The 26,584-nt window shown below is 37.6% G+C and overlaps 1 protein-coding gene across 1 annotated transcript in view; it reads left to right on the plus strand.

The window, feature by feature from the left end:
- STARD13 (StAR related lipid transfer domain containing 13) overlaps window positions 1-26,584 on the plus strand; it is a 681,455-nt gene that overhangs the window by 176,352 nt on the left and 478,519 nt on the right. Inside the window, exon 4 of the mRNA XM_043992799.1 lies at window positions 6,195-6,329. Coding sequence (XP_043848734.1) covers window positions 6,195-6,329 — 135 coding nt within the window. The remainder of the gene's footprint in view (window positions 1-6,194; window positions 6,330-26,584) is intronic.

Here is a 26,584-nt window from a genome sequence, read left to right on the forward strand (position 1 = left end):
AGGGTTGAGGAGAGAGGGAGGAAGAAAATTTGGAACATAGGATTAGCTCAAAGACCTTAAACTCATCAGAGTTGGCTTATGGAGGGAATAACATTCACAGCCAGTTGGGAGGAGTAATCTATTTAACCCTACAGGAAAGTATGAGGGGAAAAGGATAAGGAAGGAAGGGTGAAAAAAAAAAAGGGAGTGCAGAGTAGGGGAGGGGACAGTCAGAAGTAAAACACTTTTGAGGAGGAATAGTTTAAAAGAAGATAGAAAAATAGAGTAAATATCATGGGAAGGGAATAGGATGGAGGGAAATAGTTATGATGATTGAATATAATGGTAAAACGTATGGTACCTACTTTGCTGGGCTAATATGAAGAAAATTCTTTGTCAAGTTTAAGGTACTTTATTTAGGTTATGATGAACAGGATACTTTCAGAAAAACCTGGAAAGACCTACAAGAACTGAAGCAGAGTGAAATGTACTGTATACAAAATAACAGCAATAGTGTAAGATGATCTGATGGGAAGCATGTGGTTATTTTCAGCAAGGCAATGATCCAATATAACCCTGAAGGACTTATGAAAATGGCAACCCATCTACAGAGAAAGAAATGATAGTATCTGAAAATAGATGGAAACACATTTTTTTTCTTTTTTTTGGTGAGGCGGTTGGAGTTGGGTGACTTTCCCAGGGTCATACAGCTGGTGGGTGTTAAGTGTCTGAGGCCAGATTTGAGCTCGGGTGCTCCTGGTTCCAGGGCCGGTGCTCTGTCCACTACACCACCTAGCTGCCCCTGGAAACATTTTTAAAACATTTTTTTTTCCTCTTTGACAATTCCTCAATCTGAAGTTTTTGGGTTTTTTTTTTTTACTGTTTTCTCTCATAACCTAGGTAATGTGGGAATGTTTTCCATGACTATTCATGTATAACTTATTTTGAAATGTTTGAGTTCTAGTGAGTGGGGGGTGGGAATGGAGGAGGAAGAGAAGTTGGAACACAAATTTTTAAAAAATTGATGTTAAAATTTGTTTTTTACATATATTTTAGAAAATAAAATTCTATTCAATATTTTTAAAAAATTAGAATTAGGCAAGTAGAAACTAATGACTCCATAAGACATCAAGAAACAATAAAACAAAATCAAAAGGATGAAAAAAATAGAAGAAAGCAATCTAACTCATCAGAAAAACAACTGACTTGGAAAATATATTGAGGAGAAATAATTTAAGAATTATTGTAGTACTTGAAAGCCATGATCAAAAAAAGCCTAGATATATTTTGAGAAATTATCAAGGAAAACTGCCCAGAAAATCTATAACCAGCAGAAATTGAAAGGATACATCAATTATCTCCTGAAAGAAATCTCAAAATGAAAACTCCAAAAAAATTATAACCAAGTTCTAGAGTTCCCAGATCAAGAAGAAAATATTGCAAGCAACCACAAAAAAACAACCCAAATATTATGGAGCCACAGTCAAGATAACACAAGATTTAGAAGCTTCCAGATTAAAGGCTCAGAGAGTTTGGAATATGACATTTCAGAAAGCAAAGAAGCTAGGAATAAAACTAAGAATCACCTACCTGGCAAAATTAAGTATAACCCTACAAGAGGAAAAATGAATATTTAAACAGAGGTCTTTCAAGCAAATTAAGTATAATCCTACAAGAGGAAGGGCAGATTTGGGGAGGCAGTGGTCAGAAGCAAAACACTTTTGAGGAGGGACAGCGTGAAATGAGACAGAAGGATAAACAGGGGGAAATATATAGTATTCATAACTGAAAAAAATTACATAAAGTTTCCCTGATAAAGGCCTCATTTCTATAGAGAACTGAGTCAAATTTATAAGAATACAAGTTGTTCCCCAATTGATAAGTGGTCAAAGGATATGGACAGGAAGTTTGCAGATGAAGAAATCAAAGCTATCTATAGTCATATGAAAAAATGCTCTTAATCTATTGACTAGGGAAATGCAAATTAAAACAATTCTCAGGTACCACCTTATACCTATCAGATTGACTAATATGACAGAAAAGGAAAATGACAAATGTTGGAAAGGATATGGGAAAATTGGAATTTTAATGCACTGTTGGTCAAGTTGTGAACTGATCCAACCATTCTGGAAAGCAATTTGGAACTATGCCTAAAAGTCTATAAAACTGTGTTTACCCTTTGACCCAGCAATACCACTACTAGGTCTGTATCTCAAAGAGATCAATATAAAAGACCTTTTTTTAAAAAATCATAAAAGTATTTTATTATTTTACAATTATATGTAAAGATAGTTTTCAACATTTGTTTTCATAAGATTTTAGTTCCAAATTTTTCTCCCTCCCTTCCTTCCCTTCCCCCTCCCCAAGACAGAAAAATGTACAATCACATTAAACATATTTCTGCATTAGTTATGTTGTGAAAGAAGAAGCAGAACAAAAGGGAAAAAACTCAAAAAAGAATAAACAAAAACAAAAGTAGAAATGGTATGGTTCAGTCTGCATTCAGAAATTACAGTCCTTTTTTCTGGATGTAGAGAACTTATTTTGCATCATGAGTTCTTTGGAATTGGAAAAGATCTATTAGTACAAAAATATTTATAGCAGCTCTTTTTGTGGTGGCAAAGAATTGAAAATTAAGGGGATGCCCACCAACAGGAAATGTCTAAACAAGTTGTGGTATAATTGTGATGGAATACTATTGTGCTATAAGAAATGACAAGTCGAATGCTTTCAGAAAAACCTGGAAAGACTTATATGAACTGATGCAAAGTGAAGTGAGCAGAACTAGGAAAACAGTGCACACAGTAACAGCAATATTGTACAATGACCAACTATGAATAATTTAGTTATTCTCAGCAATACAATGAAGGACTTATGATGAAAAATGTTATCCATCTCCAAAGAAGGAACTGAGGGAGTCTGAAAGCAGACAGAAAGCATACTTTTTACATTTTCTTTTTTTTCCTTTGTTTTTCCCTCAAAATCTGTATTTTCTTTCACATCATGACTAATGCTGAAATATGTTTTGCATGACTGTACATGCATTACCTATATTAAATTGCTTGCATTCTCAGTGGGGGTGGGGGAGTGTGAGAGAATTTAAAATTTTTAAAAAAATAAGTTAAAAATTGTTTTTATATGTAATTGAAAAAAATATTTTTTTTAATTGAAAACCTTACCTATACTATAATTTCTATTGACAGCTAAAAGAGCTTTGAGTGAGATTTTTAATATATTATTTGAGGAAACGATGCACACTATAGAATCTGATCATGCCTTTGTTTTACACCTTTTTTCTTTCAGGGTTTTTTTTTTTTCGTCAATAACTTTTATATTTGGGGACCTCATGATCCCATTAGTTTAAGAGAAACTTTTTTTTAACACAACATAAGTATTTTATTTACCTTTGTATTATCTATAACACCTTGCACTTACAATGCATTTAACAAATATTTTCAATTTTTAAAATTGTTCCTTATTATATTTATTTATGGAGTTACTTTAAATATGGAAACTTTTTATTTTTAAGAATTTTTTTATTTTTCCCAGCTACATATAAAAACAATTTTCAACATTCTTTTTTTTAAGTTTTGAGTTCCAAATTCTATCCCTCCCTCCCTCTTTCTCCTCCCCCTAAGATAATAAGCAGTCTGATATAGGTATTACATATACAATCATGTAAAAAATATTTCCATATTAGTCATTTATTCAAGAAGACTAGAACAAAAAAGTAAGAAAGTGAAAATACTATGCTTCAGTCTGTATTCAGACATCAGTTCTTTCTCTGATAGCATTTTTCATCATGAATCTTTTGGGATTATCTTGGATTATTGTATTGCTGAGAATAACTAAATCATTCAGAGTTCTTCATCATACAATTTTGTTCTCCGGGTTCTGCTCACTTCACTTTGTATCAGTTCATGTCTTTCCAGGTTGTTCTGAAATCATCCTGCTTGTCATTTTTAAGATAAACTTTTTAAAGCAAAATAAGATACTGAAAGCTTATTGTTATTTACTTCCATTCTGAATATTTATGCTAATAATATTTTGAAAAACATTGTTCTCCACAATTTAAATTGAATTAATTGCAATTAGTTGCTTTTAAATTTTGATGCACCCTACATTTTTCAAGGTCCAGCTCAAGTGCCTCCTCCAGGAACTCTTCCCTGATCCCTCTACATGACAATGATCTCTCCCTTCTTAAATTACCCATGGTACTTTGTCAGGTTATTTCTGCTTTGCCCTTAACACATCCTAGCTATGTAAAGGGCTTTTCCATCCTTAAACTACTGTGTAATATATAGCTATAACCACTGTTGTTATTACCACGAATCACTCTTATTTCTGTACATATTATAGTCTTATTAGTTTGTAGGCATTTTGAGAACTCATTCAATGTCATTTTTAAACTTTTGTGTCCCTATCACTTATTACAATCCCTGTATAGCATACAAATGCTTAATAACCATCCCTCTTCACTAATAAATATTTTTCTAATTGAATTAACTAAAAACAGTTCTATAGTTGATCTTCCAGCAAAATTTTCCTGCAAGTGCCTCATCATAGAATGTGTGTTAAATCTGGGTTTTCAGGGTCTACACTAGCACAGCATAAGCTCTGGGAAACACCAAGAAGGTGTGGCCAGTTGATTATAAGATCATAGCTCTGGAGCTGGATAAATTAAGTGCTATTTGTAAAGCACCAAGCACAGTGCCTGGAACCTAGGAGGTGCTATATGTGTGTATATGTGCATATATGAATATATGTGTATACATTTATACATGCAGATGTATATCTACATATGTATACATACACACACAAATGCCTATCCCTGCCCCTTTCCCTCTCATTCACATGTGGGGAAAAGAATGTCAGGGAGCCCCAGGCTACGCAGTTAGTAAGGCTCAGAGGTGGGATTACATGTCTGTCGCCTGAACACCAGTCTAGCAAAGTCCTGATGTCTCTAATTGCTCTCAATCAGAGCAATTCAAGGAAGATTTCTTCTCAAGTTTAGATAAGTTGTAATCTACATGGATGGAAGAAATATCAACATTTCTATTTACACCATTCCATGCATATACTATACACATCAGCCAAAATGACCTGTCAGCTGTTCCTTCTGTACATCTCATTTCCTGCCTACATGCCTTTGGCATACCTAGGGTATAGACCCTCTTGACTTCTGCCTCTTGGAATCCTTAACTTCCTTTTAGTTTCAAGTGTTGCTTCCTACGTGATGCCAGAATGTTAGTTAGACTTGTAGTCAAGAAGACCTGAGTTCAAATTCTGCCTCAGACACTTACTACCTGTATGACCCTGGGCAGGTCATTAATTTCTCTCAGCTTCTGTTTTATCATCTGTAGAGTAGGGGTTATAATACCACATACCTCACAGAGTTATTGAGAAGATAAAATGAAATAACATAAGCAAAATGTTCTGAAATCCCTAAAGTGTGATATAAAAGTCAGTCTATCATATTATTACTCTCAGAAATTGCTTTGAATTTACCTTGTATATATGTGCATATATATATAAAACCATATATGTTACATATGATGCTTACATTTTCATAATGCTTATTGTATGCTAGGCACAGTGCTAAATGATTTACAATTATTATCTCATTTGATCCTCATAACAAACAGAGGGCTGAACCTAGGGCCAAATTTGAAATTAGGTCTTCCTGACTCCAGGCCCAGTCCTCTATCCACTTTGCCACCTAGCTGCTCTCTTTGAAGGGAGGAACAATTTCCTCTGCGTATTTATATGTTTGCCCAGCACAATGACCATTGCATAGTAGGTGCTTAGTAAGTGCTTGTTGAATTGAATTGAATTAAAAATCATGGGCCTTATAAGTTTGACCAATATTCTTCAGTACTTAAAGGGGCTTTGATTTCACTGGTGTAACTAGTTCTCCACCAATAAAGTCTGCAACCTCTCAGTGACTTGGTAGGTGATTCTATGGTTGGATTATTCATCATTCAGAAGCCATGAGCTTCTCCAAACTTTGTTAGACTGATTCCAGGATAACATTCACCTTCAGTTGATGCACCAACATTCAGAGTCTTTCTAGCTTTGTAGGACCTGCTTTCAACAAGGCAGGATTACCTCCTGGTCACTATTAGGAGCAGGCCTATAATGGAAGATATTTAAATAAAAATGCTTTCAATATTTCTTTTCTCTCTCTCTGTCTCTCTCTCTCTCTCCCTGAACAGAGTTCTAAAAAGGTGGAAAGTGTACTTAATAGAGATCCACAGAGCAAAGGAATTTGTAGAAATAAGGAGAAAAGTGCCCAGGATCTAGATCTTGTGCCAAACCCAATGCCAACTGGAGCACGACCGAAGATAAAAGTAAGTGTCTATATTACAGAATATCCTTTCTAATGTACTGAGCACCACCAAAGCAATGTTATTTATCATGAGGGAGAAATAACACTGTGTATGCTTCATTAGTGTTGCTTTCAATTAACCATAGCACAGGCCTTGATAATGTTTTTTCATCATGGTATGCGTATGTAGGTATGTGTAAAAAAGAACTAATTCTTAACACAAAGAGAGAAGGGGGGAAGTACAATATGTGATTGTTGTCTTGTTCATGAGACAGTGGCTAGTCCATTATAGTAAACAGAGAGATATCAGCTGTTGTATGTAAGCAGTTAACTCTTGACTCTCAGCAATTATCCCCAGAGTCCATCCAGTAGGCTCATACTATCCACAGCTGTCTCTCTGTGGATTGTTCCACTGTTGAATGGTATACTCCATGCTGCTCAAAGTCCCAGGAAAGAGACATCTGGTATTGGAGAAACCAGATCCACCAGCCACCATCTGCTGCATAGAAATTTTACATATTTGCATAACACTCTGCCTTCTCTTTTCCAAATGAAATCATTCCCATTCTTTTATTTTGTTTACATGCTGCTTAATAACGATTGAAGAGCATTGTATTGGAACCATCTTTACCCATCTAATTTTCCAAACTTGTAGCCATTTCTGTGATTATTGAAATCGTTAAATCTAATCTAAGTGCCTTACAAACTTTGTTAGTTATGGAGCCCCAAAGTAAGTAGAACTTCATGTATTTGAACTAGTTTGGGATAGAGAAAGGAGCTTGCTTTGTGAAATAATGATTTAGTAGAAACACTTTGGGGATCTTCTGAGGCATCCTTTTTATTGTTTTCATTATTATGTTAGCTTTAAAATTAATATTTTATTATTGAACAATATTGAAATTGTGGTCTACTAAAAACCCTGAGATTTTTCTTTTGTACTTGTACCTGACTAGTTATTCCCACCCTGTCTCCTATTACCCATGCATAAGCCCCTAACATTTTTCTCTGTTGAGTTTTATCTTGTTTTTTGACAGGCAAATTCAGTAATTTTTTCATGAAATAAAAAAATTCCCACCTTCTTAGATATTCTGATAGAATGTAAATTTCTTGAGGGCAGGGACTTTTTTGTCTGGCTCTTAAAATGTACTTAATTAGTGCTTATTGATTGTTTGAGTTGTTATCAAACTTAGTTAGGGTAGCATCATATGAAGACTTAATCACCATCTTTTTATTTCCATTGGGCAAAGCAACTCGTGGGAGCAAAATTATTGAAGAGCATTGTATTGTATTGTATTCAAAGTTTTGTTTGTTTTTTATTTATCCCCAATATATTTTTCTCTCTACTTATCTGATTTCCTTTATGTCTTAGTTTAAAAGAAGTTTTGATGCCATTTGTTTAAATATCATAATCATTTTAGAACAGACCTCTTCTCCCTGCCCTACCCTTAGTGCTCCTTCTTTTGTAACAAAGAACAGTTAAGCAAAACCAACTGACAGTGACCATTTCTGAAAATGAGTTTGAACCCACATCTCCAACAAAAGGAGGGAGGTACATTTTCTCAGACCTCACAGCCCCAAGTTTTTGCCATGTGCTGACACTAACATAATGATTGCATTTGTTTTTTTGTCTTATCAAAGGATCTTTAGTTTATCAGTTGTATTGAAAGTAGTTTGACTACATGTGTGACTTTAGGCAAGATATTTAACTCCCAGACCTTCAATTCAAATGTAAAGTGAGGGAGCTGGACTGGATGTCTTCTTTGGTCCCTTCCAGCTCAGGCTCCAGATGGGATGATGCTCTCATGATCCAGTGAGAGCATACTTTTTTCTACACATTTTTTTACTTGAATTTGTACATCTTTGGACCTACACAAACTTCTTCCAACTCTTAAAATTTTAGGGTTTTAAAGTAGAAGTCCACAAACTTCTTAAAAGATATGTCAATGAGGGTTACAAGTCAAGAATCTGGACAAACAAAAAAAGTTCCACTTGTGTTTGGCAAAGATCCACTGGCTTAAAGACAAGCATCTCTTTGATTTCTTGATGAAATCTGAAGTTGGGTTAAGTTGGTATCTCTGAGATGGGTATAAGAAGTTCACTTCTGCCTGATCTTATCTATTTGGTCAGGTTGTTCCCAAACTAAAAATAAAATGCTTATGGAAAATAATTTCTTTCTCTCTCTCTCTTTCTCTCTCACACACAAAAGTTTCCTTTTTGCTCCTCCAGATGTCAAAACTACTTATAAATACCAATATCAAGATGTACATCACATCTATCCTACCATCCACTAGGCCATGTTAACCACTACAACTTCATTTTGAAAGTATTTCTCACCGGATTATTAAGATTCAGAATAGGCACAGAACATGAAGTTTTGTTAAAAACTTGCTTAAGCCTCTTTTGGAACTCATTCCACTAAAAAATATCAAGTGGTTTAAGTGTTTAGTGGTTCCAAACCACTTACTTTCCAAATTCCACAATTTAAAAAAGGAAAAGTGATCACAGCTTAGCTTTTTTGTAGTCTTATTCTATTCTTATAAAGACTGCCTGTGTAGCTAATGAGTAGCAACAAGACACATTGTTCATGTTCAAAATGAAAATGTTACAAATTTAGTTAGGTTTTATGACATCTTGGCCTCATTGAGTTTCATTTTTGCTGAAAGAATTTTGAGATTAAGCCCCAAGGGCAAACATCTTAAGTAAATATGACTTGGGTTCTAAAAACAGACAGGGTCTTTAATTGCTTTCTAATAAAGAAAAAAGGAGTATATTTGTTGGGAGAATGAGGATGGTAGCATGTAAGGGTATGTAGGGAATGGACCTCTGATTTGACTAGTATAAGAAACTCCCAGATGAAGAAGCTCCTTATATGAGTGCATGTTGGCACCTTTTCTCCAACTATAGCCTTGGAGAGTAGTCCAAAGCACTATGACAGCCACTCCATGTCAGAGACAGGGCATGAACTCAGGTTTTCATAGCTCCCACACTGGCTCTCTAGCCACTATACCACACTGCCTTTCTTATGACATCTAAAAGAAACTGACCATTTAGTTCTATAAGAGTGAGAAGGGATGACTCCCCATAGCATTCCTCAGCTTAAGGGGAAGCAGATATGTGTGTGTGTGTGTGTGTGTGTGTGTGTGTGTGTGTGTGTGTGTGAGAGAGAGAGAGAGAGAGAGAGAGAGAGAGAGAGAGAGAGAGAGAAAGAGAGAGAGAGGGAAGGGGTGTCTATTTCTACTGATTTTTAGAAGATTAACAAAAGTTTAAAGAAAAAAAAATCATTATCTTTACTTTTGATATCCTAGCCTGATACATCTTAAGGGACTGTAATTTATTAAAGAGGCATTTGGGACCTATTTTAGCTATTGTTCTAACAGTGTTCTAAATTCTCATTACTACATTTTGTAGGGAGTTCTTAATTATTCAAGAGTATATAATCTAATTTGCAGATCAGCACATTCTGAAGTAGACTGACTGTAAAAGGCAGTTGGGCATATTGGACATTGCCATTATTCAGAACAAAAGTGTGATCTAAGACAGGAACTGATGTAAGGGTAGAAGAGAATATTTGACTTTAGATGCTGATATTACAATACACACAGGCCTTTAAAGTGATCTATTACCACCAGAATGTACTGGGGGCACTAGCTGTCAAGACATAGTTCTGCTAACAAGTAATCTGATAGAAACAAAAGATCCCAAACAATATAAACCAAGCCATTACTACACTGGAACATAACCAACTGGACAAGCAGAAAATTTTATTTGCCTCTCTGGAGCTGCAGATGTGTGGACAATCTAATATAAGGGCCTCAGAGCTCACTCTTGTGTATTCTGAGAGTGATTGCTAAAGAACATGACTCTCCCTGGCCAGCTCCTCTGAACTCCTATCAACAAAGTACTCTCTGAAGGCACAAATGAGGTTGGTTTTGTAAAGTTGTTTTTTTGCATTTGATACTTGTCATGGATGGGCATCAATCTTCCCACTGAAGTTTATTTACCTTTCTAGACCCTAATCCCCAACCCAATGGTGGTGCTTCTAGATTTTCTTGATAGATTGGGAAATTCTGATTTTTTAGTTCCATGTGTGTAGACATCTAAAAGAGAATATTCACTAAATGAGACTTGAAATATAAAGGAATTCTGTTTTGTGCTTGCTCATAATCTGCTCATGTCCCTGTCTTGAAAAACTTTACACAAACCTGTTCAATAGTAGCAATTCAAATGAAACTTCTCTTTCAAAGATCATGGTGATCTTTTCTCAGTCCTTGGCCTCTTTGGTGTAACATCTGATGTGGCTGACCACCTCTCTGTTGATACTTTCTTCTCCTTTGGCTTCTAAGATATTTCACTCTTCTTGGTCACCTCTTACTTCTCTAAGGTATTCTTTCTTTGTCCTCCTCTTTCTATTTCTAACCCCTTGCCATGGGCATGCCCCAAGGCTCTAGCTTTGACTCATATCTCTTCTATCTACATTTCATAAGATTGTGGGGCCACACATTTAGGTTAGGAAGCAAGTGCTCTTAGTGACCATTCAATCCATCATCCTCATTCTACAGATAAAGAAAATAGGCCTGGGTAATTTAAGTAACTTGCCCATGATCACACAGGGAGTAAGGAACAGAAGTAGGATTTAAACCCAGGTTCTTTGATTCCAAACCTAAGTGTCTTGGTGAAGTACGAAGCCACTACCTACCCTTCTACTCCATGGCAGTCTCCTCTACTGGAGTAGGCTTTGACAAATATCTCTAAGTAAACAATTCTCACTCAGTGCCTTTGCCTTTCTCCTGCAGTATTGGCTACTGATATAGCATCCTTCCTTTAATAATTGGGACAGAAAGTTTGGGGTTGGGGAGGTGGGCAAGATGGAATTGGAGATGAAAATGAATATCTGGTACAAATGGACACTAATAGCTGATCAGACAACCATTCAGTCAAATCCTCTGACATGACTAATGAGATTCCCTGGACCTACTCTGTTCCTTATCTTTATTTCACAGAATTTGATTTGTTCCATATCCAGCATGCTTTCATAGTTTTGCCTCTGAGTACCTTCTGCCAATCTGTTTGTTTTCCTCAAGGGTAGGAACTGTCCTGACCAACATCAGACAGCACTTGGTGATTTCCTCCAACCTTTTTATACCTAGTAGGCTATACCTAAGAAGTCAATCCATTAGCTCTTCATTAACCCCTCACCCCAAAATGCTTAGATAGACTCTGGGGGGACTTGCCAAGGCTGAGTCAACCCTATGGTATAGGGTAGTGCAGTCCTAACTATCTCTTTCCAATAGTCATTCCTCTTTTTTTTTTTTTTTTGGTGAGGCTATTTGGGTTAAGTGACTTGCTCAGGGTCACACAGCTAGTAAGTGTCAAGTGTCTGAGGCCAGATTTGAACTCAGGTCCTCCTGAATCCAGGGCTGGTGTTTTATCCACTGCACCACCTAGCTGCTCCCAGATATCCCCCTTAATTCCAATGTGAATACAGTCTCTGGAAAGGGACCCTATTTTCCCTGAAACATGAGATAGATCCTCAGCTGGCTCAAAATGGTACCACTTGACCCAGTGCACAAGTGAAGGCACCAAAGTCATGAAGAAGATCATTCTTTGGAAGATGATTGCCTTTCATACTCAGGCTAACATAAGATTGTCTTCAAAATGGATGAGTTTTTCAATGGCCCCATAGCTTTCCAAGGAAAATATAATTCTTAGAACTCTTAGTAGGCTCACAAGGGGAATGATGAACTCATCCTTGAAAGGACTTATGTAGTACCATTTAGAGAGGGTCTTCACTTCATTAGCCTTCAGTGTTCACATACTAAAAATGCATCTATTGAATTTCATTGATATGCATGACACAATGACACAAATTGCACCCATCCATGACCACCCATCATGTGTGAGTATTGTCCACATTTGCCCATGAGTTTGCCAGGGGTTAGGAGGATTCTATCCAGTGTTCAGGAGGTTTTCCTCATTTTCTCTAGACATTACAAGGACCCAAGGGTGCCAAAGTAACACACAGGCTATTCGTTGGTCATCCCTTGCTGAAGAAGCGTGACCAACCATTTTCTTTCACAATCATATATTTCATGATCACATCCTTTAATCCAGCTCTTCTTTCTAATTCCTTGTTTCTAAAGTGCTGTACCAGCACTTTATTACCCTAGAGGTGTTAACTCATTTTCAATTCTCGGTAAGTAGTATACCTCACTGCTACACAACAACACTGGAAGACTTGTTGGTATAAAAATATGAGCCTCTTGGGGGCAGCTAGGTGGCACAGTGGATAGAGCACTGGCCCTGGAGTCAGGAGTACCTGAGTTCAAATCCTGCCTCAGACACTTAACACTTACTAGCTGTGTGACCCTGGGCAAGTCACTTAACCCCAATTGCCTCACAAAAAAAAAAAAATGAGCCTCTGTCTCAGAGCAAGTCTGAGGTCCTTAAAAAAATTTTGCAAGTTCCCAAAAGCAATTTAGCCTCCCCCTTTTCCTTCCCCCTTTTTAATTATAAGCCCACTTTATTGTCCCTTTGTAGTGTCTGTCATACCTACACACATGGTTCCAGCACTCAGCACCATGACAGGCACATAGTAGGCACTTGATAGATTTTTATTGATTGATTTGTTAATTGATTGTTCTGTACAGGTTATTCATCAAAGATCAAAATTAGTCTACTAAGAGACATTAAAAACAAACTGCAAGAATTTATATTTGACTTGTCTTCACTTGTGCTTTTGCCCCTGAGTGTTTTCACTAAGATGCTCTGTGTGTGTGTGTGTGTGTGTGTGTGTGTGTGTGTGTGTGTGTGTGTGTGTGTTTTCTCTGGGAGAAGGAACTTCCCTGGCCCACTTTCAGATTGCTCTGATAATTCTCTTTGATCTCCTTATCTCTGCAACTGCAGATAGCCAGGAACCCCCCTCCTCCATCCCTACATCCCTCAGCAGTTTGGCTGGGCTTGAGTTTAAAATGGGGAGAGAAGGAAGGAGAGAGGGGAAATTACAATCATTTCCACTAGGCTTCAGAACCAGGGCTATGATGACCCACCCTTCCTCCAGCTGGTCTTGCCTTAAGTCTTGGCATGGGAACATCTTCTGAGCTCTAGACTGTGTTTACCAACTGCCTACTGTATACCTTTATTTGAATATTCCTCCAGGGCCTAAAGCTGGATGACTTCCCCTCTGTTGATTATTTCTTATTTATACTGTTTCTGGCTTGTTTTTACATAACTGTTTATATTTTATAAACATCAGACTATGAGCTTTTCAAGGGCAGAGACTGTCTTTTGTTTTCTTTATATACTGAGAGCTTAGCACAATTCCTGGCACATAGTAGACACTTAATAAATACTTATTGACTGGCTGACATTTCTTTCTTTCTTTTTTTTTTTTTTTGCTGGGCAAATGGGGGTTAAGTGACTTGCCCAGGGTCACACAGCTAGTAAGTCAAGTGTCTGAGGCTGGATCTGAACTCAGGTACTCCTGAATCCAGGGCTGGTGCTCTATCCACTGCGCCACCTAGCTGCCCCCTGACATTTATTTCTAAAGATTTTTATTTTCATCTTGTGTCATCTGCTGATAGTGCTGACAAATAATATGGACTTTTGAAAGGAAAAATAATGTAGTTGGTAGATGACTAGTCTTGGAGTCCAGAAAAATTGAATTTTAGTCCTTACTGTGGCTCATACAAGCTCCTGACCAGGAGTAATTCCAGACAGGATTAGGGTTAGAACTCTAATCTTTATCTTTTGGTGCCCCTAGGCAACTCACTAAGACAAGTTACAGATAAATTGTGAATCAACATAGGCCTAGGGAGTTTCTATCCTGGGAAGGTGATGAAATCACAGGTCAGGTCCAGACCAGAACAAAAGACAATTGTTCAGTTTCTATCATGTACCATACAAGCATGATTCCACCTTTTTAACACAATTTTTCCTAGAGGTATCAATCCTCTGTTTGACCCAACCATTCAGAAATAAAATTGTTTATTGATATTATGTCATCACCTTCCAACTAGTGTCAAATTCCATAAAATAAATCAATAAGCAAAAAACTCTGGGTGTTCTTGGGTCCCATATGGAGAATACCTGTTTTCTAACACTATTTCTCCTCTACTTGACAAGGAGGTTTAACACAGCCCTATGACATCTCTTTTGTTGTTCTCTTGAACTATTATTTCAATATTTAGTCCAAGTCTTCATGCATCATCTTCCCCAACAGAAAGGTTAGACAGTGAAAAGAGCACTAGTTCTGGAATAGGGACTCTAGGATTTGAATCCTGGCCCTGTCACTTAGTACCTGTGGGACTTTGAGTCAAATTAGTTATCCTCTTGGGGCATTAACTTCCTCATTTATAAAGAGGGAGTTGGAATACAAAATCATAATTATACCTATAGAGAAGGCAATAATAGAAAAATACGATACTAATCATGTAAAAATGCAAGGTGCTAGAGAATCAGAACTGCTTCATATATGTTTAGCATAGGATCTCACATGATGGGCAGAGGGAATGGAGAAGAAGGAAGAAGAAAGCAGTCAGCATATATTTACATAATAGTAACTGATCAAGATACACGTTTTGATCCAGGGTTCTGAACACTTAGCCCATGAGACCAGCTTTGTTCCTCAAGAGGGAGAGGGAGAGTTTGCCAAAGCAAATTCGATACAGAACCAGGAGTGTGTGTAAGAGCATCTGGCTCAGCATCATGGCCCCAGTGTTTGTTTGGATGGAAAAAAAAAAAGCAGCAAGCCAGCAACTGCATTCCTTGGCTCACCAGCTGGATCTGTCTGACCATGAAGTCACCCCAGCTACTGATCAAGCATATTTCTCTGAATTATTAAAACTATTTTTGACCTGGGCATAGCTCTAAAGCCTCAAGTTTCCACTTTTTTCTTGGTTTGTTATATAGCCACTCCTTGTTACACTAGCTCCCTCTGTCTCTCTCCAACGGCTGGCTGGCATCAGCTGTTGTAATAAATTCCCTAATCCTGAAGACCTGGAAGGCACAGATGCTGGGGCCAGAGTTATGAACCAGATGGCAACTAAAAACGATGCAGTACTTAGGGGGGAAATGGTATCAAGAAAAAACAAGTTTACAAAGAAAGTGGAATGACCATTTTGCAATGCTTTTCAAAGCTATTTGAACAAATGGTAGATAGCAGATGATTATTTCTTGAGCACCCTGGTCTAGTCATAGAACTCTATAATAAGTGTTTGTTATGTGGAAGGTTTGCTTAGAAATGTTACTAGTGTATTCCCCTTGCAAAAGCAGAAAATATTTCCATGTATTTGGGGGGGGTTGTTTTTTTAGTGAGGCAATTGGGGTTAAGTGACTTGCCCAGTGTCACACAGCTAGTAAGTGTTTAGTGTCTGAGGCCGGATTTGAACTCAGGTACTCCTGACTCCAGGGCCAGTGCCCTATCCACTGCACCACCTAGCTGCCCCTCCATGTATTTTTGAAAGAAGATCAAAAAGTGTTATACAGAGATAAGAGAGTGACTGTACTGAGTAAGCTTTCAGTGATGAGTACTGTATTTGGAGTCAAAGAACTTGTTTACTTACCTGTATCATAAGATATGGATGGCATGGTGAAGTGGAGAGATCACAGTCCCTGGACTCAGAATCAGAAAGCTCTAGATTAAAATTCTTCCTCAGACACCTACCTACTAGCTGTGAGGCCCTGGGCAAATCACTTCAGCTCCTTGGACCTCAGTTTCCTCATCTATAAAACAAAGGGTAGGGAGATTCAATGAGGGGAGTAGGTGATACATGAAACCCACTTTAGATTAATCTGGTCAAAGGAGGGAAGAAGACATTTACATGTTGGGGTACAGAAATTTTCACTCAACAGAGAAACAGGAGGGACAGGGAAGAATAAGAGGGAGGGTAGATTCAGAGGGAGATTAGTCATAATCAAAACAAACTTTAACCATGGAAAGTAGATTGGAAAAGGAAGTTGAAAATGAAAGGGGGAAAAAGATAAAAAGCTTGTGATTGAGCTCTGAGCAAGAGAAAGAGAAGGGAGGGGGTCAGAAGCAAATTGCATTAAACCCTGAGAACTGATGCTGAGTGCATTCTTCTTTGTAAAGAGAGAGTGGGAAAGAAAAATAATAAAAAGTACAAGAATAAAATGGAAAGAAATACAGAATTAGCAATCACAACTAGGAGTGTGAATGAAGTGAAGTCCTCCATAAATGGAAGAGGATAGCAGAATTGATTGGAAAGCAGAATCCAACAAGAAGCACATTTGAATATGAAGATTAACATAGAGTAAAATAAGGAACTACAGTAGAATCTGCTAAAGCTTCAGCTAAAGTAAAGAAGACAAGATTAGCAGTCATTATTTCAGACAAGGCAATAGCAAAAACAAACTTAATTTTTAAAGAGTATTTTTAAATAATAAAGATTTTTATTTAAAGTTTTGAGTTGCAAATTTTCTCTCTCCTTCCTTCCCTCTCTCCATCCCTGAGGTGGTAAGCAATCTGATATAGGTTATACATGTACAATAATGTATAACATTACCATATTAGTCATTTTGTACAAGGAAACTTGGATAAAAGAAAAAATGAAAGTGAAAAATAGCATGTTTCAGTCTGTGTTCAATCAATATCAGTTCTTTCTTTGGAGGTGGATTGTATGCTTCATTAGTCCTTTGGGATCATCTTGGATCATTGTATTATTGAGAACAGTCAAGTCATTCACAGTTCTTCATTAAACAATATTGCTGTCTCTATGTACAACATTCTCTTGGTTCTGCTCACTTCAGTATACATATCAGTTCATACAAATCTTTCCAGGCCTTTCTGAAGACATCCTACTTGTCATTTCTTATAGCATAATAATATTCCATCACAATCACATACCACAGTTTGTTTAGCCATTCCCCAATTGATGGGTATTCCTTTGATTTCCAATTCTTAGCCACCAAAAAAAAGAGCTGCTATAAATATTTTTGTACAAATAGGTCTTTTTCTCTTTTTTGGGATATTTTTGGCATATAAATCTAGCAGTGGTATTGCTGGATCAAAGGGTATGCACAGTTTTATAGCCCTTTGGGCATAGCTCCAAATTGCTCTCCAAAATGATTAGATCCATTCACAACTACACCAACAGTGGATTAGAGTCTCAGTTGTCCCACATCCTCTCCAACATTCAATATTTTCCTTTTTTGTTATATCGCCACTCTGATAGGTGTGAGGTGATACCTCAGAGTTGTTTTAGTTTGCATTTCTCTGATCAATAGTAATCTAGAGCATTTTTTCATATGACTATAGATAGCTTTGATTTCTTTGTCTGAAAATTACCTGTTCATATCCTTTGACCATTTATCATTTGGAGAATGACTTGTATCTTTATAAATTTGGCTCAGTTATCTATAGATTTGAGAAATGAGGCCTTTATCAGAGATACTTGTTTCAAAATTTCTTTCCCAGAAAACAGACAATTAAAAGAGATAAGCAGGGAAACTATATCATGCTGAGAAATACCATTAACAATGAATTAATATCAATATTAGATATATCCACCAAATGGCATAGCATATAAATACTTAAAAGAAAGGTTTAATGAGTTACAGAGAGAAAAGGACATCAAAACTATAATAGTAGGGGACCTCAATGTACCCATTTCAAACTTAGACAAATCTAACCAAAAATAAACAAAAAAGAAGTTAAGGACCCAAATAGAATTTTATAAAAATTAGATATAATAGACTATTGATGATTATTTAATGGAAGTAGAAAGGAGTACACACACACATATGTATATATATATGTGTGTGTGTGTGTGTGTCTGTGTGTGTGTGTCTGTGTATGCATACATACATACATACATACTACAACCTCTGTATAGCACCTCTATAAAAATTGATCATGTATTAGGGCATAATCCCACAAAAAAGCAAAAAAGCAGACATATTAAAAATATATTTTATGAACCACAATGCAATAAAATTATATTCAATAAAGGGCCTCTGAAGAAAAAGTTGTACTATCCTCTATACTCCCCCCTACCTTGGCTCCAACTTTGCCCCAGGTTCCAGAATTCCTAGTTCTCTTTCTGCCTAGGGAAAGCTGTGTGGATAAGCAGAACCCTCTTCTTTCCTCTCCTGTTCCCAAATTTATTATCTGTGCATAACATCTTTCTCTCCTCATTCCCCTCCCCCAACTTCTTTTATTCCTTATACCCTCCCTTTTTCCTATGCATTCTCAGCCGTCTGTGACTCCTCTCTACTATTTTCAAAGGCCCAAGTCCAAGGGTGTTTCAGTGTTACACAAACCAGAATTCAAATAATCACCATCAAATGCCAAAATGGCAATCAATCATCTTCCATGTGATAAAAGACAAGCACCCAGGGCAGGTTTGATGGGGTATCCATTGAGAAGACATAACCAAGGTCCCAGAAATGGTATTGGGGTACTCTGTATACTTTCCAGAGGAAGATACCTTCAAAACCAAAACAAAGGCCTCATCCTATAACTTTGTTCTATTGAAAAAGATCCCCTGGGGCCTACCTCTTGTCCAGAAAAAGCATCAGACCAAAGAGATGATTACTAGTATGTTGATAATCACTAGTGTCAATATCATAATGTCAACAACTCTTCAGGAATTTTTGCTCTGGAATTATTGGGGGGTAGAAGACAGACAAGAGGGGAAGGGGAATTTGACAAAGGCCAGCCTCTCACTCCATTTCATCCCCATTCCTTAACCATGCCATGACTAAAGACTAATGACACCCAACTGGACATTTTCAACATCCTATTCCAGGCCAAAAAAAAAAAATCTTCAATATTATGTACTCTTTCAGGATTCCATTTTCATATGAAAGGAGTCTTCAACCTAAAAACTGGTTGTGTTCCAAAGGTTCATTTGTAAATCATGGACTCATTTAAGTAAGTATAGATCATCAAATGATTTGTCCTTAATATATTAAAAGTATAAAAATGAACTGTGGAGTATTAGAGCTAGAAGGTACCTTTGAGATGATTCCCAGTTGCCCACGCACAATTTTTTTTTGCAAATGAGGCCTAGGAACGTTAAGTGACTTGGAAAATAAACTACACTTCAGAAAATATGCTTAGACATTGGTCTCTGTCAAGCCTCTGGAAAATAATCAGTGTCATTGCTCCCTTGGGTTAAATTGACACCTCCTATGAACTTCCTTCAAGAAAAACTCAACTGATTTTTACTATCTCTTTTATTAACCTTACATTCTCTTGGGGGACCTCAACTGCACTCTCTGGAATATAAAGACCACATTTGTTTCTCTCCATCTAGCACCATTTCCTATTGGATGCAGTTTCCCACAAAGTCAACTGTTTTCTCTGAGACAAATAGTATGCCTGTGACTATTCTGTCGGTATGAGTTACTCATTTTCTTTAGTTATTAGACATTCTTGTAGCAATAATAAAAGCAAATTGGTTACTCCCAGTAGATAGCACCAGGGGGGCATTTATTTGGTATTTCTGAATTAAGGAAAAAAAGAAACCTATCTCCAAATATAAATGAAATAAGAACCTCTAATCTTATGAAAAGAAGAGTATTCAAATGTAATTGTTTTTTAGAGATGTGAAATTTCATGTTCACATTTTTTTAATGAGAAGTGATAATAGACATGGCAAAAATGACTTCCAGAGGAGGGGTCCAGAATGGAAGATTGGTATAACAAGATTAAGTAACACTAAAGAGTAAAAGTTAATGATGGGGGGCAGCTAGGTGGTACAGTGGATAAAGCACTGGCCCTGGATTCAGGAGTACCTGAGTTCAAATCTGGCCTCAGACACTTGACACTTACCAGCTGTATGACCCTGGGCAAGTCACTTGGCCCCCATTGCCCCACAAAAAAAAGAAAGTTAATGGTGAAGGTAATATAGATTACATTTTAGAGAAAGTGTGAGTTCAAAAAATAGGAAAGCTGGAGAGGATAAGATAAGAAGGAATTCAGAGGCTAGTATGGGGAGATTCCTGCTAATGGGGTACAATTTAGAAAAACCTCTAGATTAGGAATCAGGTGTATTCAGGGAGACAATTTTGACACAGAAATTCAGTATGCATTTGGGATCCATACAGAAAAGACATTTTGTTCAATTTAGTTCAAGTCAACAAACATTTATTAAGCACCTGCTGTTTAGAGAGCACTCTGCTAAGAACTGGGGGAGATATAAAGTTTAGATAGAAGATGGTCACTGACCTCAAGAAACTCAAGAGTCTAGTTAAGAATATGGCATCTGCACAAATAATGATGATACAAATTAGTATATATATAAAAGAAGTGTACATGAAGCATTCTATAACCTTACATTTTTGATGACCAAAGATAGACAAATAACTCTGCCATTAGATTAGAGGGTATTAAAGAGAAATGGGAAGCAGAAACTGGAAATAGCTGCAAAAGCTTTATTTACGTGTTAGCCTGTGCCAAACTACAAGTAGCAGCAATCATAATAATAACAAACATTTTAACAAATGTTAAAGCACTTTAAGATTTTAAAAGCACTCAGCTGCATTTATGAGAGGCAGCTTGATCTCACAGAGTAGACAAGAGTTTCGTGTTGGGAGTCAGAATGACCTAGGTTTAAAACATACCTTGGACACTCACCAGTTGTGTGACTCTGAGCCAGCCATTTGACTTAGCTTCAGTTCCCTCATCTGATAATATTGTAAGTTCTCTCATGGGATTGTTGGGAAGTTCCAAAGATGAGCTAGCATCTGTGAAATGCTTGGGAAACCTTAAAGCTCTGTGAAAATGTCAGTTATTATTATTATTTTTACATCTGACCTTCAAAACAACAATGTGAGGGGTTACCCATTTTACAGATGAAAAGGCTATCCTAATACTGTCACATTTATATAGTGCTTCCAAATTTACAAAACACAAAGCAGACAAATCATCATCGGCATAGAATATACAATTGCCTACCTGTACATAGTGGTACCCAGAGAATAGATCTTGTTTGTTTGTCACTGACTATGTCACTGTCCTGAAAATGCCCTTGGTGGGAAAGGGCTGCTACTAGAGAAGTGCAGGCAAAAAGGCATTGTCTCAAAAGGGGTGGGCTTTAGGAAAGAAACTCTACCCCTGGTTAGTGAGGACAAGCAAAAACATCCTGTTCAGGGCTTGTCTTGGATTTATTTCATCAGAACCTGTATTTTACACATCAGGCCTTCAATCAGTTGCACTCTTCAATATATATTTAGCATGAGGGCAATTCCCTCTCTCTATAATTAGTTGTTTTCTCTCCTTTTGCTTTCAGTGGCTTCATAAAAGTGATAAATGATTCCTCTTGGACATACCAAATAGAGATTGGCAGGCAATTTAAAGTCAAAATTTCCCAGTAGGGGAATCGTACTGCTGACAACAATATTCAGTCTCTCGTGTAATTTGGGAAACGTTAAAATCAAGTTTTTAGAGGCCCCACTTTCCACTGACCAAAAGGCTTTATTACCCCTCCCCACTGCCCAACCTCCACTTTCTTCTTGTTCTGTGGCATAAACCAGCTGTATTGTCCAGTGGCTTCTCCCTTCTACCCACCCAAGAGTGGCCCTTGAGTGGCCTCTTCTCCCTCTGCCCCTCCCACACACAAAATCTCTCTCCAAAGGTCAAACCTCACAGAAAACTCTGGAGTATGCTGAAACGAAATTTCATGAAGAAAAAAAATGGCTTTCTTGGGCAATGATTCAGGAGATCATAAAAACATTCTTTTCCAATAGATGACAGGTAACTTATTTGCCAATGTGTTCTTTAAATCTCTGCTCAGGGAATGAGTCACATACAGTTAGCAGTACACTTCCTTTCCATTCCCAACGTGACAGTAGAGTCCAGAGCCCCATGGCCATATGGTTGTGCTATTGCAGTTATGCTCTAAGTAGTTTCCCTAACTCCAGTTTCTCCTAATTCCAATCCACCCTACAGTTTGTGATAAAATAATAGGATTTGGCAGATGCCCAGGGGTCCCACCTGAGGATTGATTTAGAATTGTTTGAATTGGGTGAGACTGAGAAACTGACTAAGTACCTACTTGAGGGTGATTGGAGGGAGACTACACCTGGCTGGCCCTGAATGACGTGTTGTTCTCAGAGGTGGTGTACTACTGACATTGGCAAGAGACCACTCTCAACCAATCAGCTTGAAGGACCTCCCCTTTCAGGGAGGGAGACAGGAACTAGGAAGTGGAGGTTCGCTGACTGAAACTGTGGAACAGGCTTGATGGCAGGAGCCAGAGAAGGGGGGGGGGTGTTGGGGGGGGTGTCCCCTTTCCATCCAGGACTTTGGTGTGGTGAGGGACTTCACATGGACTGGTAGGAAAAGCAAGGGTTTCTCTCTGGCTATACCAACTCTCTCTTCACTAACTTCTTTTTTTTTTTTTTTTGTGAGGCAGTTGGGGTTAAGTGACTTGCCCAGGGTCACACAGCCAATAAGTGTTAAGTGTCTGAGGCTGGATTTGAACTCAGGTCCTCCTGACTCCAGGGCCAGTGCTCTATCTACTGTGCCATCTAGCTGCCCCTCTTCGCTAACTTTTAATACACTTTAATAAATACTTAAAAGCCTAAACTCTTGCTGAATTTATCAGTGATTTTAGCCAGCTTCAGCCCCAAAACTGGGGGGCAGGTTAGGACCTACATTTGGATTTTAAACATCACAAGCTGAACTGGACACTGTTTCCAACTTTTGTCATTCCCTTCACATTCACACCTCCTTATCACTGCCTATTGGACTCCTCTGTGAAGAATTCCTCTGACCATTAGTAGCAAGTACCCTCACCTTCCTCAGCAGACATTTTATCATGCTTACTTAGGTGTGTGTTATATACTAGAGTAGAATGGAAACTCCTCGAGGCCATGGTGTGTTTCCCTGTACAGTCTTATGTATAGTAAGTGTTCAAGAAACATTCATTGAATTAAACTGAATTCATCTTCCTTAAACACTCTTGTAGCTTTACCCACTTGAGACTCCATTGTAATGGCCTAATCTATCAGATTCAGATTTCTGTATCTGGCCTTCAGGGTCTTCCAGCAATTGTTCACTGATTTTTTTTTTCCCCATTCCCCATGATACCTAGTACTGTGCTTTACATATAGTAGTCACTGAACAGATATTGACTAAGAGTTAACAAATTTAAACCTTTTTTCTTCCTTCAAATATTCTTCTGTTCTTTTAGAAAAATACATTATGTTAATTCTTTGTCTTTTTATCATAATCACTTTCCACTTCTAGATCAAACCCTCTCATCTGACAAAAAAAAAATACAATACAGAAGTCTTGTTTGCCAGTGTGTATAGTGTTCTGTCCTATTAGTCACCAGCTTCTGTGCTGTGATCATCTATTCTTTTTGGTCCCTATACTCAAAATAGAGACAGTGTGGTATAATGGTCAGATCACTGAATCTGACGTTAGAAAGCCTAAGTTTTAGACCTGACTCTGCTATTTACTAGATGTGAAACCTTGGCCAGATTACCTAACCTCTCAACCTCAGTTTCCTTATTTGTAAAATTAGGGATTTGGCACAGAATAATAGAAAGATCTCTGGTTCCAAAGTCAAAGCACCTTTGTTTGAATCCCACTGCTGATGCTTACTACCTTCCCTAGGCTTCAGTTTCTTCACCTGTAAAATGAGAAATTGGAGTAAAAAATTATCTCCCAGGTGCCTTCCAGCATAGATCTGTGATCCTAAGTAAATTGAAAAAAATTAGCTACCAAAAGACTGAAACTTGGACTCAAGTCCCATATGTGTATGCTGGGAGAAGGGAGAGGGAAGAGGAAGAGGAGAAGAATTGAAGGGGTTGAGGAAGGCTACAGAGTGATAGCCTTTAGCTATTGTGACAAAATATCACCATTTTTCTCAAATAATTTTTTTCTTAATCTTTTCCTTAGTCCTTGTTGCTAACTCCATCTCGTCTTTGTGGTGTCGACCCTCAACTCCCTCTGTAAAATGAGAGAGATATCTAAATGACTTTTAAGGTTTCTTCCAGTTCTGAATTGTACATTCCTGCACAAATGGTTGGTATGGGTATGCTCACCTATACTTAAATAATAGCTGAACTTATTTCATCTGTTTCTGCAACAAGCATTAATTGAAGTACTCTAAATGCTCCTTTGTCAGGGTTCTCCTCCCTCATCCTTTCTGCCTGGTACTGCTGGGAAAGGGGGATTGTGAACTTGTGTAGTATTTTTAGTATTTTTGCTTTTATCATGATTTTTAATCTGCCATTTTGTCATTAGGACACTGTGTACTGGCTGGGTTTTGAAAAATGTGATTATTTATTTTCATCTATAAAAAGAAAAAAATCGATTTTTTCAGGATAAGTAAAAATCAATTTTTCAGGAAAAATGGTTAGCTTAAAAATATTGATCCTTAGTATGCTTACTTGCCAAAAAGATTAAGAAAATTGTTTTCTTTTCTCATTTCTAATTCTTTCTTGCTTGAGTAATTATAAGAATGAGCATCATTAGTTATTATTTTCAAATGCCTTTGCAAAACTGTAGAATGATTTCTCTGGGTGACAAAGGAATTCCTCTTGGAAGATTTAAATTTGCCTCAAAGGATAAGAAGGCATGAATTCATAAAACCTATATTTCTACCTGTAAGAATATCTAGCTATGCTTTCATAAATTGGCTAAATGTGTATTTTTAGTTCTTTATAAAAGATATAGGAACAAATCATCATGGGTTATAGCTGTATCCTTTTTTTTTTTTTTTTGGCAGGGCAATGAGGGCCAAGTGACTTGCCCAGGGTCACACAGCTAATAAGTGTCAAGTGTCTGAGGCCAGACCTGAACTCAGGTCCTCCTGAATCCAGGGCCGGTGCTCCATCCACTGCGCCACCTAACTGCCCCGATTATAGCCGTATCCTTAGATGATCTCAGAGGCCCCTAGTATTCTATGGTTCTGTCAACAGCTGTGTGGCAGATGTAAATAAGGATTGAAGCATGCTGAGATAGCGTATAAAACATGTCCCTTGCTGCTTCTAACATAAGCTCACTTTTGTAATTAGAAATACTGTGCATAGTTCAATATATTGCTCTCATTAATCACTGTAGTTGGAGGGCAGTGAGTATGGTCAAGTGGATGTGGGGTTCACTTCATATGCCATTTGTCACCCTCTCTATGGGTTTTCATGGCATACGTGCATGAAACCCCATGGCTCCATCAACTACTAGAATAAGAAGTAAAGAGAAGGAAGAGGCTACAAACAAAAGCAAGACCTGAGGGCATTCACAGCCATTCATGGAAGGTAACTAGATGGTAGGCAAGAAAACTCTGACACCTTCCCAAGGCCCTGAACATTTAGAGGCTCACAGCTGGAAAGGAAGGACCTAGATTCTAAGAATTGATGTTTTTCAGACAAAGAAACTGAGGCCTAGAGTAGAGAAGTATTTTTCCCAAGGTCACACAGTTCCCTGAATGTCATATGCATTTAATAAATGTTTGTGAACCAAAGCAGAATTAGATTTTCTCTATTTGACCCCAGAGGTCAGAATAGCAAGTGAAAGCTGAAAAGAGTTAAATTTAGGCTTGATAGAAGGAAATTTCCTCATAATGAGAGCTATCCAAAGATGCAATGAGCTGCCATGAGGGAGAGAGTAGGTCCCTTCTGACTACTGTCCTGTAGCAGAGGCTACTTGTCCAAGGGGTTATAGGTCAGTTTTTCAAGTTACAGGTTGAAAAAGATGGCTTCTGAGGTCCCTTTGAACTCAGAGATACTGGGATTCTGTAGTCCCCTTCAACCCACCTTTAAAGCAAAGGTGCTTGACCTAGTGTCCATGAACTTAAAAAATTATAGCTAGCTAGCTAGATGGATGGATAGATGGGTGGATGAACAATAAATAGATAAAACATCTACCTATCACTATGTTTCAATATAATTTGTTTCTCTTGTAATCATTTATACTTTATTTTATGCTTTTAAAACCATGACTCTGAGAAGGGGTCCATAGGCTTCTCCAGACTGCCCATGGGACCCATTCTGTGAGACTGGTTCAGAAGCCTTGCTAGAGTTTCCAAGTGCAATGAGAAGGTCCCACAGCTGCAAAAGCAGTGGCTGATTGGGCCTCTTGAGAGAGTGGTTGAGAAGGCCTTTCTCATTCTAATGTCTTTACTTTTTTTCTTTTCTTTTCTTTCTTTCTTTCTTTCTTTCTTTCTTTCTTTCTTTCTTTCTTTCTTTCTTTCTTTCTTTCTTTCTTTCTTTCTTTCTTTCTTTCTTTCTTTCTTTCTTTCTTTAAAGTGAGAAGCTTCTAGGGTAACAATCTAGGCTCTTTCCCCCCCAGCATTAGAAATGTAA

Source organism: Dromiciops gliroides, chromosome 3 (genome assembly GCF_019393635.1).
Source record: "Dromiciops gliroides isolate mDroGli1 chromosome 3, mDroGli1.pri, whole genome shotgun sequence".
Classification (NCBI taxonomy): Eukaryota; Metazoa; Chordata; class Mammalia; order Microbiotheria; family Microbiotheriidae; genus Dromiciops; species Dromiciops gliroides.